At 27.0% G+C, this 16,640-nt stretch overlaps 3 protein-coding genes across 3 annotated transcripts; 1 reads left to right on the top strand and 2 right to left on the bottom strand.

Moving 5' to 3' along the window:
- Nucleotides 1-4,474: 4,474 nt before the first annotated feature.
- OCT59_000925 (uncharacterized protein) lies at nt 4,475-5,866 on the bottom strand (the record flags this gene model as incomplete). The annotated part of the gene is made up of 1 exon (XM_025330022.2): nt 4,475-5,866. The coding sequence occupies one exon, from the start codon at nt 5,864-5,866 to the stop codon at nt 4,475-4,477; it is 1,392 nt and encodes a 463-aa protein (XP_025186728.1).
- A 7,200-nt stretch (nt 5,867-13,066) lies between these two features.
- OCT59_000924 (uncharacterized protein) lies at nt 13,067-14,039 on the top strand (the record flags this gene model as incomplete). The annotated part of the gene is made up of 5 exons (XM_066139208.1): nt 13,067-13,276; nt 13,353-13,493; nt 13,569-13,871; nt 13,954-13,970; nt 14,036-14,039. The coding sequence occupies 5 exons, from the start codon at nt 13,067-13,069 to the stop codon at nt 14,037-14,039; spliced, it is 675 nt and encodes a 224-aa protein (XP_065988632.1).
- A 341-nt stretch (nt 14,040-14,380) lies between these two features.
- OCT59_000923 (uncharacterized protein) lies at nt 14,381-16,179 on the bottom strand (the record flags this gene model as incomplete). Its single annotated transcript, XM_025313739.2, has 3 exons — nt 14,381-14,860; nt 14,966-15,227; nt 15,314-16,179. 3 exons carry the CDS (start codon nt 16,177-16,179, stop codon nt 14,381-14,383), a joined length of 1,608 nt encoding a protein of 535 aa, XP_025186727.2.
- Nucleotides 16,180-16,640: the final 461 nt, after the last annotated feature.

The following is a 16,640-nucleotide window of genomic DNA, read 5'->3' as shown; positions in this document are numbered from 1 at the left end:
TTTATAAATTTACATAGAATATAATAAAGAAATGCGTGTCACTAACAATTAAAGGAAATAAAAATAATTATAACAGTTGAGGACTTTTCTTGATTGATCTGGTATAATCCGTCTTGCTAAGAATTAAAAAATTATTTAATTAAATGTTAATATTGTATTGAACGAATATTTTTAAATAAATATTAAGTGATTCAGAAGTTTCGAAAAGTTTAATGTTAAAAATAATATAATAATGATGATAATATAAATAGTTGAATAAAATAATACATGATGCTAAGAAATGGATGACAAATATCATAAAGTGACATAAACCTTATATAATTATAATACTTCCCCCAAACATACCCCTAACACATTGTTTCTTGCAGTTTGTTATGATAATTTAAATTTCGTTAAAAAGATTTGAATGTAATTTCTGCTCATTAAATTAGTTTAGAAAAACATTATCCTCTGTTAGTGACATTGTTTTCACAACTTTAGATAATAATTCTGGTGAATCGTAATTCTTTTCTATATTATTATCTTTGAAAATTTTCTTAACAAATTCCTGAAGGTTAAATAATTGAAATAATTCGCAGTATTAGAATCGAAAATTCAATTATATTGTCTTTTGTTAAAATTCCATCCTTAATTGATCCTGTATAAGTCTATTATAATTTCCATGGCAGAAGAACTAATTTTTGGATTTTCATAACTTTCTTTATTCCATTATAAAATAGACTGTGAAGCACTTCGAACCTTGTAGCCAAAATCATTCTACAATCATATAATTTCTTTTCTCTCTCATAAAATTTCTACATCACTATACCTTGGATTATTTATTAATAACCTTAAATCTTTTTCTAATCATATCGGCTGATTGGAAAAATCAAGCCAATTAATATTTAAGCTCAGTTGATGGGTTCATTATATAACTGATGGGTTACTTATTGTCATTAGTGTATAAAATTATGGGGAGGCTTTTCTGATCAGCCGATATGTGAATATTCTCTTGTCATTTTTAAAAAAATTTATTTAAATGATTGTTTTAGGGACTTAAATTTAAATTCCTTGTTAGTTTATGCTCGCGTATAAATTTAGATTTGTTCCATGTTGCACTATACTATGGGAAAAAATATATCCGTCATTAGTACTAGCTACAAATGTACGCCTTTAATATATCTGATTGTTTAACTATACTACAACGCTTTAATTTGTTAAATATAAATGATAATTAAAAATTAAAAATGATAAAATATTATTAATTCTTATACACTTCCCTATAAGAAATATGTATACGGAAAGGATACGTTTTGTATACATTTTATGTACGTTTTTATAGATTCCGTATACAAATTCCGTATATTTAATAAGCAATTCATTTTGAACATTTTTTAAAAAAACTAATGTATACGGAAAAAATTAATCATGCGGAATGTATACGGAATTTTTAAACTTAAGATAATTTTACCCATCATAACACGAGATCACATGATTGTTTATTGTTTTGTTATGATACGTTTTTTGTTTTTTATATAAACCCTTACTTTGATGAGTTTGATCTTCCGATCTTCCTTTCTGTCTTTCCTTTCCTTTCTCTTTCTCTTGTCTTATTTTTGTTATTTTTTCTAGATTTTTCTTCTTTCTTCGTCACCCCCTTTTAAAAATAATTTTTTTTTTCGTACCTCACTTTAAAAAAATTTTTTTTTCGTTCTCCTTTGAAAAAAAAATTTTTTTCGTCACTCCCTTAAAAAAAAATTTTTTCTTTTATTCCCACTCTTCTTTTTTTTTTAAAAAAAATTTCTTCTTTCTATTTCTATTTCCTCTTTATAAAAAAATTTTTATTTTTCTAACTTTGACGTCCTCCCTTTAAAAAAAAATTTTTTTTTAACTTTCCTAACTTCGTTATCCCTCTTTTTTAAAAAATATTTTTTTTGGTTTATTCTTTATTCCCCTTTCTTTTTTATTTAATTTCATAGGCCAGCAGATTTTTTTTGTGAGAATATTCAGTTTCTTTTTTTTTTTTGTAGATCAGTTTGGGAGTCCTTTTCTTTTTGTAGGTTGTTTCAGTTTTGTTGCTTTAGAGTCTTCTTTTTTTGTAGGTCAGTTTTGGATTTATTTTGTTGTTTTGGTTTCTTTTTCATCAGATGCTTCATAATTCTTTTCATTTATGTAGGTCAGACATTCTGGAGTTCTCTTTCTTTTTTTGTAGGAATGCTGACCTTTGGTGACTTGGACGATTGCAGATACTATATGAAGGGGGGTTTTGTTTCCAATTAAGTTAGACGTTCTTATGTTTCTTTTTTTTGTTCTTTTAGGTTGTTTGATCCAAATGAACCTGAACTTATAGATAATTTAGGTTGCAATAGGTGGTTTTAATAAAGAGGGAATTTTCATAATGTATTTGTACTTTATTAAATTAAATAAAAAATAAAAAATAAACAAAGTGAAATTAGATTTATGTAAATACAATTATAGTAAACTGTAATACAAATAGTAAATTCAGTGACCAAATCGTATAAATTTCGTGATAAAATCAGTGATCAAATCATGTAAATTCCATATAAATCCCGTGCAAATTCCGTATCCAAACCATATTTTTGGTGATACGGAATTGTGCATTTTTCCGTATCCTATTATGATACGTTATTTCTAAGGAAAAAAAATCGTATAAAAACTTTATAAAAAACGTATCCAATTTTTTTATAGGGCTTAAATCGCCCCGATTCAAGCCCATTATAAACAACATCCCATTCAATATTACCTGCTTAATATTTTTGTATGCGCGATATCACCATTTAATATTTAGTGACATGCGACTTTCTGCATTTCATTAAATAACAAGTTTTTAAATAGTGGCTATTGTATTCCGGTATATGATAACATTTTTAGAAGTTTTGAACAAGTGAAAATAATATGCAGCATAAAAACTTCAGCTATTGCGTATTAAAATTCTTCTCAAATTAATATCTTATAAATTATTGTCATAATCTATATTAACTAATTTCAGGAATACAATTTCATAACTTACTTTCATTCCATCATGTTATGACTCCAATGATATTAACTATTATTTGACCTTTAATATGATTAAAATGCAACTTTTTGATCGGTAATAATTTTTTTTTTTCACTTTAACTGAGTTTAAGTTCCTAATTATTCTAATTATTTTAATCGTTCTTTCGTAGCAGCAGCCATCAGAAATTTGTTTTGATGCAAGTATAGCACTATACCGGAAAACATCATAAAAATCATTTAAGAACTACAATAGACAACCGACCAAATTCGATAGTACTTAATGTATGGAATCGCTCCAGGAAATTTTTTCCACTTAAAATGTAAATATGTGGAAATCTGAATAATTCCAATACTTCCGAGTACCCTGTGACAAAACACATGGTATTTTCCGCGTAGATCTATGGATTCGAAGGTTAAAATATTGGATCCATGTAAGATATATGGGGTGTAGTATGAATTTCCACATATTTCTGAACTAACCCTTATGGAATTTCATGGACTAAGAATTACAATAATTCTATAAATGATTATTTGCATAATTCTTCAAAGTTCATTATTTATGAAAACAGATTTTTGAAGGTCTAGTAATTGGTAACAATCCGCAGCATCAAAAGATTCGATTATATTATCTTTTGATAAGGTTTTATCTTTAATTGATCCTGTATAAAAGTGTTCTAAAATAGTTCCCATAATAGAGAAATTAATTGTTGGAAAAGAAATTTTTAGTTCACTACAAACATTTCAGGTTTCGCAGCTAAAATCATTCTAAACCATATAATTTCTTTTCATCTCACATAAAATTTTCTATATTACTATAAATTATTTATTAGTAAACTTAAATCTTTTTCTAAAGAATTTCCTTCATTATTTTTGAATTTCTTTAGGAAAGAAAGATTTTGTAGTTTATTTCAGTGATAAATTCTATTCAGTATACCTTATAAATAAAGTGAAGTGTCGATATTTTACAAATTTAGAAATTTAATGCTACTGTAGGGAGGTAATAGTATAAATAAACAGTAAATAAATAATGACATTTTTTTTTACAGAACATCATTTACTTAATTAGTAGATACAGTATAATCGAACTAAAATAGCTAGTCATTTTATCAAAGTCTTGTGATTTCAATAATAATCTAATCTATAATAAATCATGTGTTCAAAAATCATAACGAATCTCGAAAAATATTTTGATCAGCATGGCTTAGTAATTTAGAAGGATTTATTTCCCGATTTAATACATTAAAATATTTGTTAGTTGCAGAAACATTAATCAATCAGTTAGTTCAATATCATATTTATAATATTCAGGCAATGATAGTTATGAATTCTAAACATTTAAATTAATCATCATTAAAAACTTATTTTTAATTAGCTATAACATCACTTGAGAATATTTAGAACATTATTTTTTCGAATTATCTTTTTCAAGTCCTCATTTTCAGTTTCAATAAAAAAATTTTATTCTATAATTTCACTATTATTTTTTATGAGGTTGAATTCTAAATCGACCAGGGTATTTTAATGATACTACTGGATAGAGCTTTGATGGTAAATTATTCCAAGCTAATACTTCTGGATATTTTGTTCCATTGACTGTAAAAGCGCAAGTTCTTTTATTCATATCTAAGTGAACAGTGATTTTTGTGCCATCTCCGAATGAAGGGCAATAATTTCCTAACCATACATTTGAATTAACACTACTACCTTGGGAGGATAATACCCATCCAGTAGCTTGATATCCTGCCCAAGTTTCATAATTAAAATTTTCTGATGCACATACTCCAACAGCAGCACTTGTACAGCATTTCTCAATAATAACATCCCATTCAAAAACATCTTTATTTCCTAAAGCTACTTTAACACTAACACTTTGCCAATCAGTAAGATTATTTGGTGCACATACGACTTTTCCATTATCCTCAATAATAAGTTTTGATCCACATGCTGACTCATCATAAACATAATTGCCTCGGGTATCATTTAAATCTGAATTAAACGATAATGTATTATATCGATAAACATTTAAAATAATTTCAATTGGGGTAATGCCAAGCGGCTCAATAATATTAACTAATATTTGACCTTTGATTCGCCTAAAATCAATTAATTTAACTAAAGGCTCCAACTCTTTGGCAACTTTTTGGTGATCGTCAATAATTTTGTTTTTTATTTGTACTGGATTCTCTTGTCTTATTTGTTCTAAATTTGGTAACTGTTCCATAAGAGTATTATATGCTTCATTTGAAACTTGTTTTGCTGCAAGGATAGCGCCATATCGAAAAACTTCATATTCTGGGGTTGCAAAAAGAGGTTCTTCTTCATGTGTATAAGATAAAAGATATCTAAGTCCTGTAATAGACAATCGACCAAATTCAATGGTGTTTAATGGTATAACTGCTACCGCTTCAACCAATAAATTCAGTAGAATATTATCTTCTGTTAATGGCATTTTCTCTGCAAGTTTAGATAGTAATTCTGGTGAATAATTTTCATCGCAATTTTTTTCTAATGTATTTTTGAATGTATTCATAATAAAATCCTGAAGATCTGGTAATTGAAAATAGTCAGCAGCATAAAATGCTTCAATTATATTATCCTTTGTTAATGATTCTATTTTAATTGATCCCGTATAAGTATATTCTAATACAATTTTCATACCAGCAGAATTAATCTTTGGAAAAGAAATTTTGGTTTCATAACTTTCTTTCATCCCATTATAAAGTAATCTATCAAATACTTCGGATCTTGCTGCTAAAATTGCTCTACAACCATATAATTTTTTTTCATCTTCACATAAAATTTCTATATCACTATATTTTTGATTATTTATTAATAAGCTCAAATCTTTTTCTAATGAATTTCCTCTCATTTTTTTTTTAAAAAAAAAGAAAATAGAAATATATAAATGATTATATTTTAGGAATTTAAATACTTAATTAGTATTTGCTCGCATTTGTGTTATGTTGTACCATTCCTATGGGAAAAAATATATTCGACATTATTAGCCACACCTTAATGAAGGAGATGATCGACCTACACCGGTTAAAAATTTAAATTATTATTATCCAGCGAGGCCTGCTTGATGTACACATTCTTGGAGGATTAGATATTTATTTTTATAACGCAGAAGGTACAAAGTTGCAGTACAAACTATAAGGACAAAATATACATTAAGCCAAGAATAATTCTAACCCTAACAACCAAATCGTGATCCTAAGGAGGCGATGATCTCTGACCTTGAAGAAGAGAGGGATCCAAGATCACTCATGGGACTCTCCCGCCAAGAGGAGAAAACAACCAAGTAAGGAAAATTATAAATGGTCCGTATTTTCTTTGGCCACCTGTAAATACTGTCAGAGGTGGAGTGATTCACACTATGCTAAATTGTTTATGTCAAAAATGATGAATATTTTGTAGATGTAGACTAAAGTGTTATCCTATATAGCTACTTGAAAAGGGTTATCTGGACTCATTACAGAGAAAATTAAAAAATAATAGTCATTAGAGCCTAACCAACTGGGAGTCCACAGGGTAACAGATGATTGGGCGTGATGGTAGGAAACTTTTACTTCATAAAAGGAGAACTAGCACAGCCGGTATCAGGATTGACCATAGGTCAAGGTTTATTAATCATATGAGACGACTTAAACGAGTCTAAATTGAGATTAACATTAATATCACACTTATTAGGGCGCAATTCAAGAGTCTTGGTTCATCAGAAGTATCGCCTTTATCGTGATATTGGGGTGACTTGCAATAGCAAAATTGAAATATTTCAATTCAAATTCTCTATATTCTTGATCAAGCTGGGCGACGTGTCTCAGATGCTTGTATTTATTACGATGATCAAGAATAGAAGTTATCCGTTTATGATAAGCATTCTATATTCTATTAGAACGAATATTAAACACTTGCGATGTTCCAATCTGTTGTACGATGTGCCAAGAAGCTTCATTTCTTGTTTATCAGCTAGTATTTGTGCTTGATATTCTACTTCACGTTCGTGAAATTCTTTCCTTGTCTTTAATTTGTTTAGCCATTCACGGCTTCTAAAAGTAAGGGTATTTTTTTTTTCTTCTTGTTGTTCGTATTAGATTATATAGGCCCATTTGATATAAAGGGATGAGGTCTTTTGGTACGCTAAAATCAAAAGGTTTTCTATTACCCACATTGAGAAAATTATTATCTGTGAGAATTGCGCTGAGCTTGAAGTCCTGGATGAGGTTGAAGGAGTTCTCTTAAACTAGTTCCATTATCGGAAAATTGCACTGGTCGAAATTAAAACTTTTGGACATGGACAAATTGGCAAAAGTTCAGAACCTTAATTCTATCTCGCGTACCAGGGGTAAAGGTAAAAATGGGAACTGATAAATTGTAATCCTGTACGCTGGAGATTAACTTTCTTTTTTTTATTTTAGTAGGTGGCTGATAGCTTTATCAATGTGTTGTGATTCCAAAAAACAAGAACTGATATTGTCGAGCTTGATGGAGTTTATCTTGAAGACTTATAGCAGGTTGTCTTTTATAGTTGAAAGTTCATCTACAACTGCATTGGAAACATATAACTTGATTCTAATCCCAAAATTGTTCGGTTGTGGCATAGCAGATTTCTGGAATATTTTGTAAATACCGGAAATTTCATTTAATAAATTTATATTGCAAAAAAGTTTTTTATCTTTAATTTTATTATTTATTATTTCAGTAGTTTATTACAATATGATTATTTAAAGCCAGTACGTCTTTTCTGGTTATTCCATATTGTATATGCATGAATAAAAAAAAGTTAAAAGATTATTATATATTTGGTAATACCATCTAAAACCAGAATTTTTATATTTAACCAGAATTTTTCCAAAATTTTTCCAAGGTTTTTTTCCGCGCTGACTATGATGGTGTTCCAAATTCTCATATCATTTCCGATATATATATCTATTACCCCGTAAGAGTATGTGTTTGTATCCATTCGGCATTCGCCTGGTACTTCACAGTATAACTAATACCTAGACGTCGTGAAAAGGCTTGTTTGACTTATGTTGATTCCAAGAATTAAAAAGTTGATTAGCATGGTAAGACTTGGAGGTCAATAACTATGGTTAAAGGGATGCGGATTTAGTAAATAGACAAAGTAACTATGGCTAATGTAATTTTTATTTACGTCACTTTCAATCTCCTATCAAAATGTTTACATTTATAGCCTTGATTATGTTTTGTTCACGTGGTTCGATCGATTAAGAAAAAAAGAAAATAATAATAGAACTAATAATATTTCATATGTAAACATATTTTTTGAACGAATTAAATAATCTCGATCTACTAAAAAGATTCTTTTAAATTCCAAAACTCTGTTGTTAGCTAAATAAAAATTTTTACACAATTAAATATCTTTTAACAATGTTGAATTTGAATTCGACCAGGATAACATAATTATGTCACTGGATAAAGCTTTGATAGTAAATTATTCCATGATGATACTTCTAGATATTTTGTACCATTGGCTGTAAAAGCAAAATTCTTTTATTCATATTTAAGTGAACTGTAACTTTTGTTCCATCCAGATAATTGACAATAATTTTTAATATAACTACTAATACCCATCCAGTAGATTGAGTCCCTGCAAAGTTTCATAAATAAAATTTTCTGATGAACATACTCCAACCCAAGTATATGTACAATTTTTCTCAATAATAACATTCCATTCAAAAATGCTTTTACCTTCTAGTAACATTTTTGCCCTAACATTATGCCATAAATAATAATTAATTTTATTTAGAGAATAGTACTATTAGAAAACCATTTATTTATTAAAATTGTAAAATTTAATAAAAAATTTCAATCAATTTTTTATAAAAAACTAGAATATGCGATTTGCTGGGGGACTTCGTCCCCCAAATATAACATTTATAATTAAAAAAATTCTTTGATATAAATAAATTGAATTGTTACTGAATAATAAAATTTTATTATAATTAGACCCTATAAAAAATCATGTTTTAATAAGATTTATACAATTTTTTCTTAAAAATAATGTATCTAAACTATATATAAGGATACAGGAAAATGCACAATTCCATATCACAAAAATGCACCATTTGTATGATTGACCATAATTTATACTGAATTTATATTGATTTGATCAAAGAAATTACAAAATTTGAGCATAGAATGTACAAGAATTGGTCAATAAATTTACTGCTTAAATTATAATTATTAATATTAGTTGCATTTATATGAATTTAATTTTAAATAATAATATTTTATTAAATTATTAAATCAAATAGTATCATGTGATTATAATTAGCCAATAATATAAATTAATTTTTATAATTTAAAATAATTACATAAGCTGTAATAAGTGTTCTAAAGTTAATACAGCTACAAAAAAATGAAATCTTATGAAAACTAATATTCAAGTAGTTTCAACCTGCCTAAACAACTTTCAATTAATAAATAAAGTTGATTCATTTGTCTAAAGTGGAAATATTACGCTCTAAATTAAAAAACAGAAAAGAGAGTTAATATCATCAAGAAAAATGCAATTTTCTCTGAGCACTACACCTACATTCATGAAAATTAATATTCAAGTGGTTTCAACCTGCCTGAACAACTTTCATTTAATAAATAAAGTTGATTTCATTTGCCCAAAGTGGAAATATTACGCTCTAAATTAAAAAACAGAAAAGTAAGTTAATATCATCAAGAAATGCAATTTTCTCTAAGCACTATACCTATATTCATGAAAATTAATATTCAAATGGTTTCAACCTGCCTGAACAACTTTCAATTAATAAATAAAGTTGATTTCATTTGTCTAAAGTGGAAATATTACGCTCTAAGTTAAAAAACAGAAAACAGAATTAATATCATCAAGAAAAATGCAATTTTCTCTAAGCACTACATCTACATTCATGAAAATTAATATTCAAATGGTTTCAACCTGCCTGAACAACTTTCAATTAATAAATAAAGTTGATTTCATTTGTCTAAAGTGGAAATATTACGCTCTAAATAAAAACAGAAAAGAGAGTTAATATCATCAAGAAAAATGCAATTTTCTCTGAGCACTATACCTACATTCATTAAAATTAATATTCAAGTAGTTTCAACCTGCCTGAACAACTTTCATTTAATAAATAAAGTTGATTTCATTTGCCCAAAGTGGAAATATTACGCTATAAATTAAAAAACAGAAAAGAGAGTTAATATCATCAAGAAAAATGCAATTTTCTCTGAGCATTACACCTACATTCATGAAAATTAATATTCAAGTAGTTTCAACCTGCCTGAACAACTTTCAATTAATAAATAAAGTTGATTTCATTTGTCTAAAGTAGAAATATTACGCTCTAAATTAAAAAAACAGAAAAGAGAGTTAATATCATCAAGAAAAATGCAATTTTCTCTAAGCACTACACCTACATTCATGAAAATTAATGTTCAAGTTGTTTTAACCTGCCTGAACAACTTTCAATTAATAAATAAAGTTGATTCATTTGTCTAAAGTGGAAATATTACGCTCTAAATTAAAACACAAAAAAGAGAGTTAATATCATCAAGAAAAATGCAATTTTCTCTAAGCACTACATCTACATTCATGAAAATTAATATTCAAATGGTTTCAACCTGCCTGAACAACTTTCAATTAATAAATAAAGTTGATTTCATTTGTCTAAAGTGGAAATATTACGCTCTAAATAAAAACAGAAAAGAGAGTTAATATCATCAAGAAAAATGCAATTTTCTCTGAGCACTATACCTACATTCATGAAAATTAATATTCAAGTAGTTTCAACCTGCCTGAACAACTTTCATTTAATAAATAAAGTTGATTTCATTTGCCCAAAGTGGAAATATTACGCTATAAATTAAAAAACAGAAAAGAGAGTTAATATCATCAAGAAAAATGCAATTTTCTCTGAGCACTACACCTACATTCATGAAAATTAATATTCAAGTAGTTTCAACCTGCCTGAACAACTTTCAATTAATAAATAAAGTTGATTTCATTTGTCTAAAGTGGAAATATTACGCTCTAAATTAAAAAAACAGAAAAGAGAGTTAATATCATCAAGAAAATGCAATTTTCTCTAAGCACTACATCTACATTCATGAAAATTAATACTCAAGTGGTTTCAACCTGCCTGAACAACTTTCAATTAATAAATAAAGTTGATTTCATTTGTCTAAAGTGGAAATATTACGCTCTAAATTAAAAAAACAGAAAAGAGAGTTAATATCATCAAGAAAATGCAATTTTCTCTGAGCACTATACCTACATTCATGAAAATTAATATTCAAATGGTTTCAACCTGCCTGAACAACTTTCAATTAATAAATAAAGTTGATTTCATTTGTCTAAAGTGGAAATATTACGCTCTAAATTAAAAAAACAGAAAAGAGAGTTAATATCATCAAGAAAATGCAATTTTCTCTGAGCACTACACCTACATTCATGAAAATTAATGTTCAAGTTGTTTTAACCTGCCTGAACAACTTTCAATTAATAAATAAAGTTGATTCATTTGTCTAAAGTGGAAATATTACGCTCTAAATTAAAACACAAAAAAGAGAGTTAATATCATCAAGAAAAATGCAATTTTCTCTAAGCACTACATCTACATTCATGAAAATTAATGTTCAAGTTGTTTTAACCTGCCTGAACAACTTTCAATTAATAAATAAAGTTGATTCATTTGTCTAAAGTGGAAATATTACGCTCTAAATTAAAACACAAAAAAGAGAGTTAATATCATCAAGAAAAATGCAATTTTCTCTAAGCACTACATCTACATTCATGAAAATTAATATTCAAATGGTTTCAACCTGCCTGAACAACTTTCAATTAATAAATAAAGTTGATTTCATTTGTCTAAAGTGGAAATATTACACTCTAAATAAAAACAGAAAAGAGAGTTAATATCATCAAGAAAAATGCAATTTTCTCTGAGCACTATACCTACATTCATGAAAATTAATATTCAAGTAGTTTCAACCTGCCTGAACAACTTTCAATTAATAAATAAAGTTGATTTCATTTGTCTAAAGTGGAAATATTACGCTCTAAATAAAAACAGAAAAGAGAGTTAATATCATCAAGAAAAATGCAATTTTCTCTAAGCACTACACCTACATTCATGAAAATTAATATTCAAATGGTTTCAACCTGCCTGAACAACTTTCAATTAATAAATAAAGTTGATTTCATTTGTCTAAAGTGGAAATATTACGCTCTAAGTTAAAAAACAGAAAACAGAATTAATATCATCAAGAAAAATGCAATTTTCTCTGAGCACTACACCTACATTCATGAAAATTAATATTCAAGTAGTTTCAACCTGCCTGAACAACTTTCATTTAATAAATAAAGTTGATTTCATTTGCCCAAAGTGGAAATATTACGCTCTAAATTAAAAAACAGAAAAGAGAGTTAATATCATCAAGAAATGCAATTTTCTCTAAGCACTATACCTATATTCATGAAAATTAATATTCAAGTGGTTTCAACATGCTTGAACAACTTTTAATTAATAAATGAAGTTGATTTCATTTGGCCAAAGTGGAGATTATAGTATATTTGGAAAAAGAAGTTTAATTTAAAAAAATTTTATATAAAAAATAAATGTAATATAAAAATTAAGAACTGAGATGATAAAAATTTGAAAATGACCTGACATGAATTTTGAATTAATTCTTTCATTAATTATAAATTCAAGTAGTTTAAAAATAAAAATAGTAAGAAAAAATATTTTTTATGAAATATCACATTATTTTCTAAAAGAAATACACTTATTGCCGTTTTCAGAAATGTTGACAATTCAAAAATGGTGATCATTTTGCCGATCGAACACACCGAACACACCGAACACAAACTGAACACAAAATAAATATGATAAATACGTGAATAAATATTTATTTATTTTTTTTTTTGACGTTGTCCCTGGTCTTCTCCTTCTGTTTATTCGAAATTACGAGCTGAACTTTAGTAAAGTTGGTCAAAATTTTAATTATTTAGATATAAAATTGTGTGAAATTTTCATTATAAGTATATTAAAATGTATATTTTCTTTAGAATATGCCAAAAAAATATAGTGAAGATATCAAATGGAGAATTGTATATTTATGGAATGATGGTTATTCGATAGAAAAAATTTCTAGATTTCTTTATGTAAGCGAAAAAACAATATATAGAGTATTAAATTACTATATACTTTGGAAAGATGTTAAAGATCCAATACAAGATCAAAAGGGACAAAGAAAAATTTTTAATAATTCAGACATAAAAGTTTGTATAATATAATTTTATGAAAATGTGTTTATTATTTATTTTAGTATATTAAATTTTAATTTTTGTTTTAAAGATCTTGATACAAATGATTAAAGAAAAGCCTGATATGTATTTAGATGAAATGGCTGTTGAGATGGCAAGAAGAACCGGTAAAAGGGTTTCCAATACAACAATATGGCGTTATTTGAAGTATTGTGGAATTACACATAAAAAGGTTTATTCAAATTTAACGATCTAATTTTATTTTAAAATTTGAAATTATTAATTAAATTTATTTTTAATTTAAAAGTTAGAAAAACACGCTAAAGAAAGGAGTGATATTTTATGTGGTCATTATATAATGACTATTGGAACATATTATCAACCTGAACAACTTATTTTTATAGATGAAAGTTCAAAAGATGAACGTACATCCTGTAGACAATATGGGTATTCTCCGCGAAATCAAGCAGCGGTAAAAAAAGTTGTATTTGTTAGAGGAACACGTTATACGTTACTTCCAGCTTTGTCTTTAGATGGGATTATTTCATTAGATATTATGCAAGGAAGTTGTACTAAAGAACGATTTATTAATTTTATTTTGGCTAAAGTAGTAAGTGTAATTTTTTAGCTTGACTTTTTTTAATTAATAGGACAAAAATTAACAAATATTTATGCGTTACACATGCATATAGCTTCCAAATATGAATCCGTTTCCCCAAAAGAACAGTGTTTTAATAATGGATAACGCTCAAATCCATCATGATGAATTTTTAGTTAATTTTATTGAATCAATTGGATGTAAAATTTTATTTCTTCCACCATACTCACCAGATTTAAACCCAATTGAAACTGCTTTTTCTTCAATTAAAGGCTGGTTGAAAAGAAATAGAAATTATGTAGAAAATTGCCCTGATCCTTATTTTACTTTAACAGTAGCATGTGCACAAATTACTCCTGCTATGGCTCAATCATTTTTCCAAAAATCATTGTATCTTTAATACTTTATCAATAAAGTAATTATATTATAAAATGGACGCGTCAGTTACTTTTTATTATTTACTTCTATTATGATCGTATCAAAAAAAAATTCATATTACAAACTATCACAATATAATTGATCTATTTTCTATATTTTTCTGCTTCTCTAATGATTTTGGTTTTTAAACCAATTTTTACGTTTAAATCTTGCCAATCAGATTCTTTAAGATCAAATATATCCAAAACATCAATTGTTTCTTGTATAAATTTATTTTTCACTTCTTCAAAAATATTTTCGCCAAATTCCTTTGATAAATTCTCAAAAAATTCCTCAATTGATAAAACATGAAGTGAAGTATTTGTTTGTGGTACTTGTGAAAAATTATTAGGCATACAATTCGCTTGAAATTGTAAATTTTGTTGATTGTTAAACATACCTGGATTGTAAAAGGGAAAAGGCATAGCAATAAAAGATGGTGATGTAGTAATATTAGATGAAGAAGGGTAAAAGGGATTTGAAGTTGAAATATTTGAATTTTGTAAATTATTTCTCTTTACTGAAATTGCAGCATCAAATAATGGCAATGTTGGAGGTTCATCAAAGGTAGCCAGATTATTTTTCTATAAAATAAACAAACGTATATAATATATATGAATATTATTAAATGAATGTATTATATGATATAACAATTGTAACGTGATAACTATGTTAAAAATTCAACTTACAATAGATCTCGCCCATGTAGATAAATGATTTGTTGTAAGGATAATATGTCTTGTTAAATCAACATAGCAACTTCTCTCATGTTCGTTACAATACCATTTAGAGTGCAATTCCATAACATTTTTCGCAATTTCTGCATCTTCTTCATTGATGTTTTTTTCCTTTGGAATTTGGTTCAAGGAAGTTTTTTCCTTATTTCTTTTATTCCTATCATCACTGGTGCTTTTTTTCTTTTTCTTACCCGTTTCTTCATCATCTTCATCACTAATACAAAAAAATTTAATATTTTCTGGTTAATAATATTAATTTTATATATTTTAAAGATAATTAAATTAATGCAAATTATTTACCTGAAATGAATTCGCTTGTTAGTAAGTTTTTTCTTCATTGTAATAATAATTACTAATACTTTATTATTAGAAGTTATACAATTATATTCCTTTAAGAATTCTTCCCAGTCTCTTGTACTTGCTAATTGTGTTCCTAAACCACTTCCCTTTTCATGCTTATATGAAATAATATAATCATCTTGGAAAATTACTTGGTCCTCAAGTTGTAATTGAATTAAATTTTCCAAACCATTTTTAAATTCATAAAAATCTTCTACTGTGATAAATTCCCATTTAGCAGGATAGCATTTTCCATCGGAAAATTTGAGGATTAGTTTGAATTTGATTTCAAATGAAAGAGGTTCACTTGCCAAAGAATCCACATTTGGTTCAGATGATGGTCTTGAAGAAAAATTCTGTGATGTGTTTGTATCTGCGGTTCCAGATATATTGATTGATGAAAGACTTGGAGAAATATTTCGTAACGTACTTGTATCTGCAATTTCAAGAGGAAATGGATCATCTGCATCCATGATAATTTCAATTTCTTCCTCTTGATTTTTATCTACTTTTTTACCTAAACGATTATACTTATTATGACATTTAGTACACAATGAAAAATTAAATTCTTTAGAAAAGTCCATTTTATATCCATAATCTTCATTTGCGCGTTTTAATTCATCTAACTGGTATGATTTAATTGAGTTTTTAGGTTGAAAAGCGCGTGAATAATATTTTCTTGGTTGTCTTTTTTTATGTTCTGGAGTTACTTCTTTATTATTTCTGCACCTACAACCTCTATTACTACAGTTTTTACTACAATATAAGCATTCTTGGCAAAGAAAACATAAACCTATAAGGTATTTTCTTGACTTTAAGCTTGACATTAAAATAATTGTAATGAAAAAAAAACAAAAATTGTAACATTTACGACTTCGCGTCAGTTTTTCATGTAATATTTTGTATAACATTTGTGTTCAGTTTGTGTTCAGTTTGTGATTCAGTTTGTGTTCGGCGTGTGTTTGGTGTGTTCGGTGTGTTCGATCGGCAAAATGATCACCATTTTTGAATTGTCAACATTTCTGAAAACGGCAATAAATACACTTATAAATTTAATTTGTGATTATGTAATATCCAAATATTTAATCTTACAAATAGAAAAAAATGTAAAAAAATTTATAAAAAAAGAAAAATTTTTGAAAAAAATTTTCGTCTAACACTTTTTTATTTTGATTATCACAAGATCTACATGATCATCTACACGTTTCAATTTTTTTAACGAAAAAGAAATATATTTGAATCTATTTTTATTGAAAATCAATAAAGATCAACAAAATCAAATACAAAT

The sequence above is a fragment of the Rhizophagus irregularis genome, chromosome 1 (assembly GCF_026210795.1).
Source record: "Rhizophagus irregularis chromosome 1, complete sequence".
NCBI lineage: Eukaryota > Fungi > Glomeromycota > Glomeromycetes > Glomerales > Glomeraceae > Rhizophagus > Rhizophagus irregularis.
This window is presented reverse-complemented; position numbering and strand designations above follow the sequence as displayed.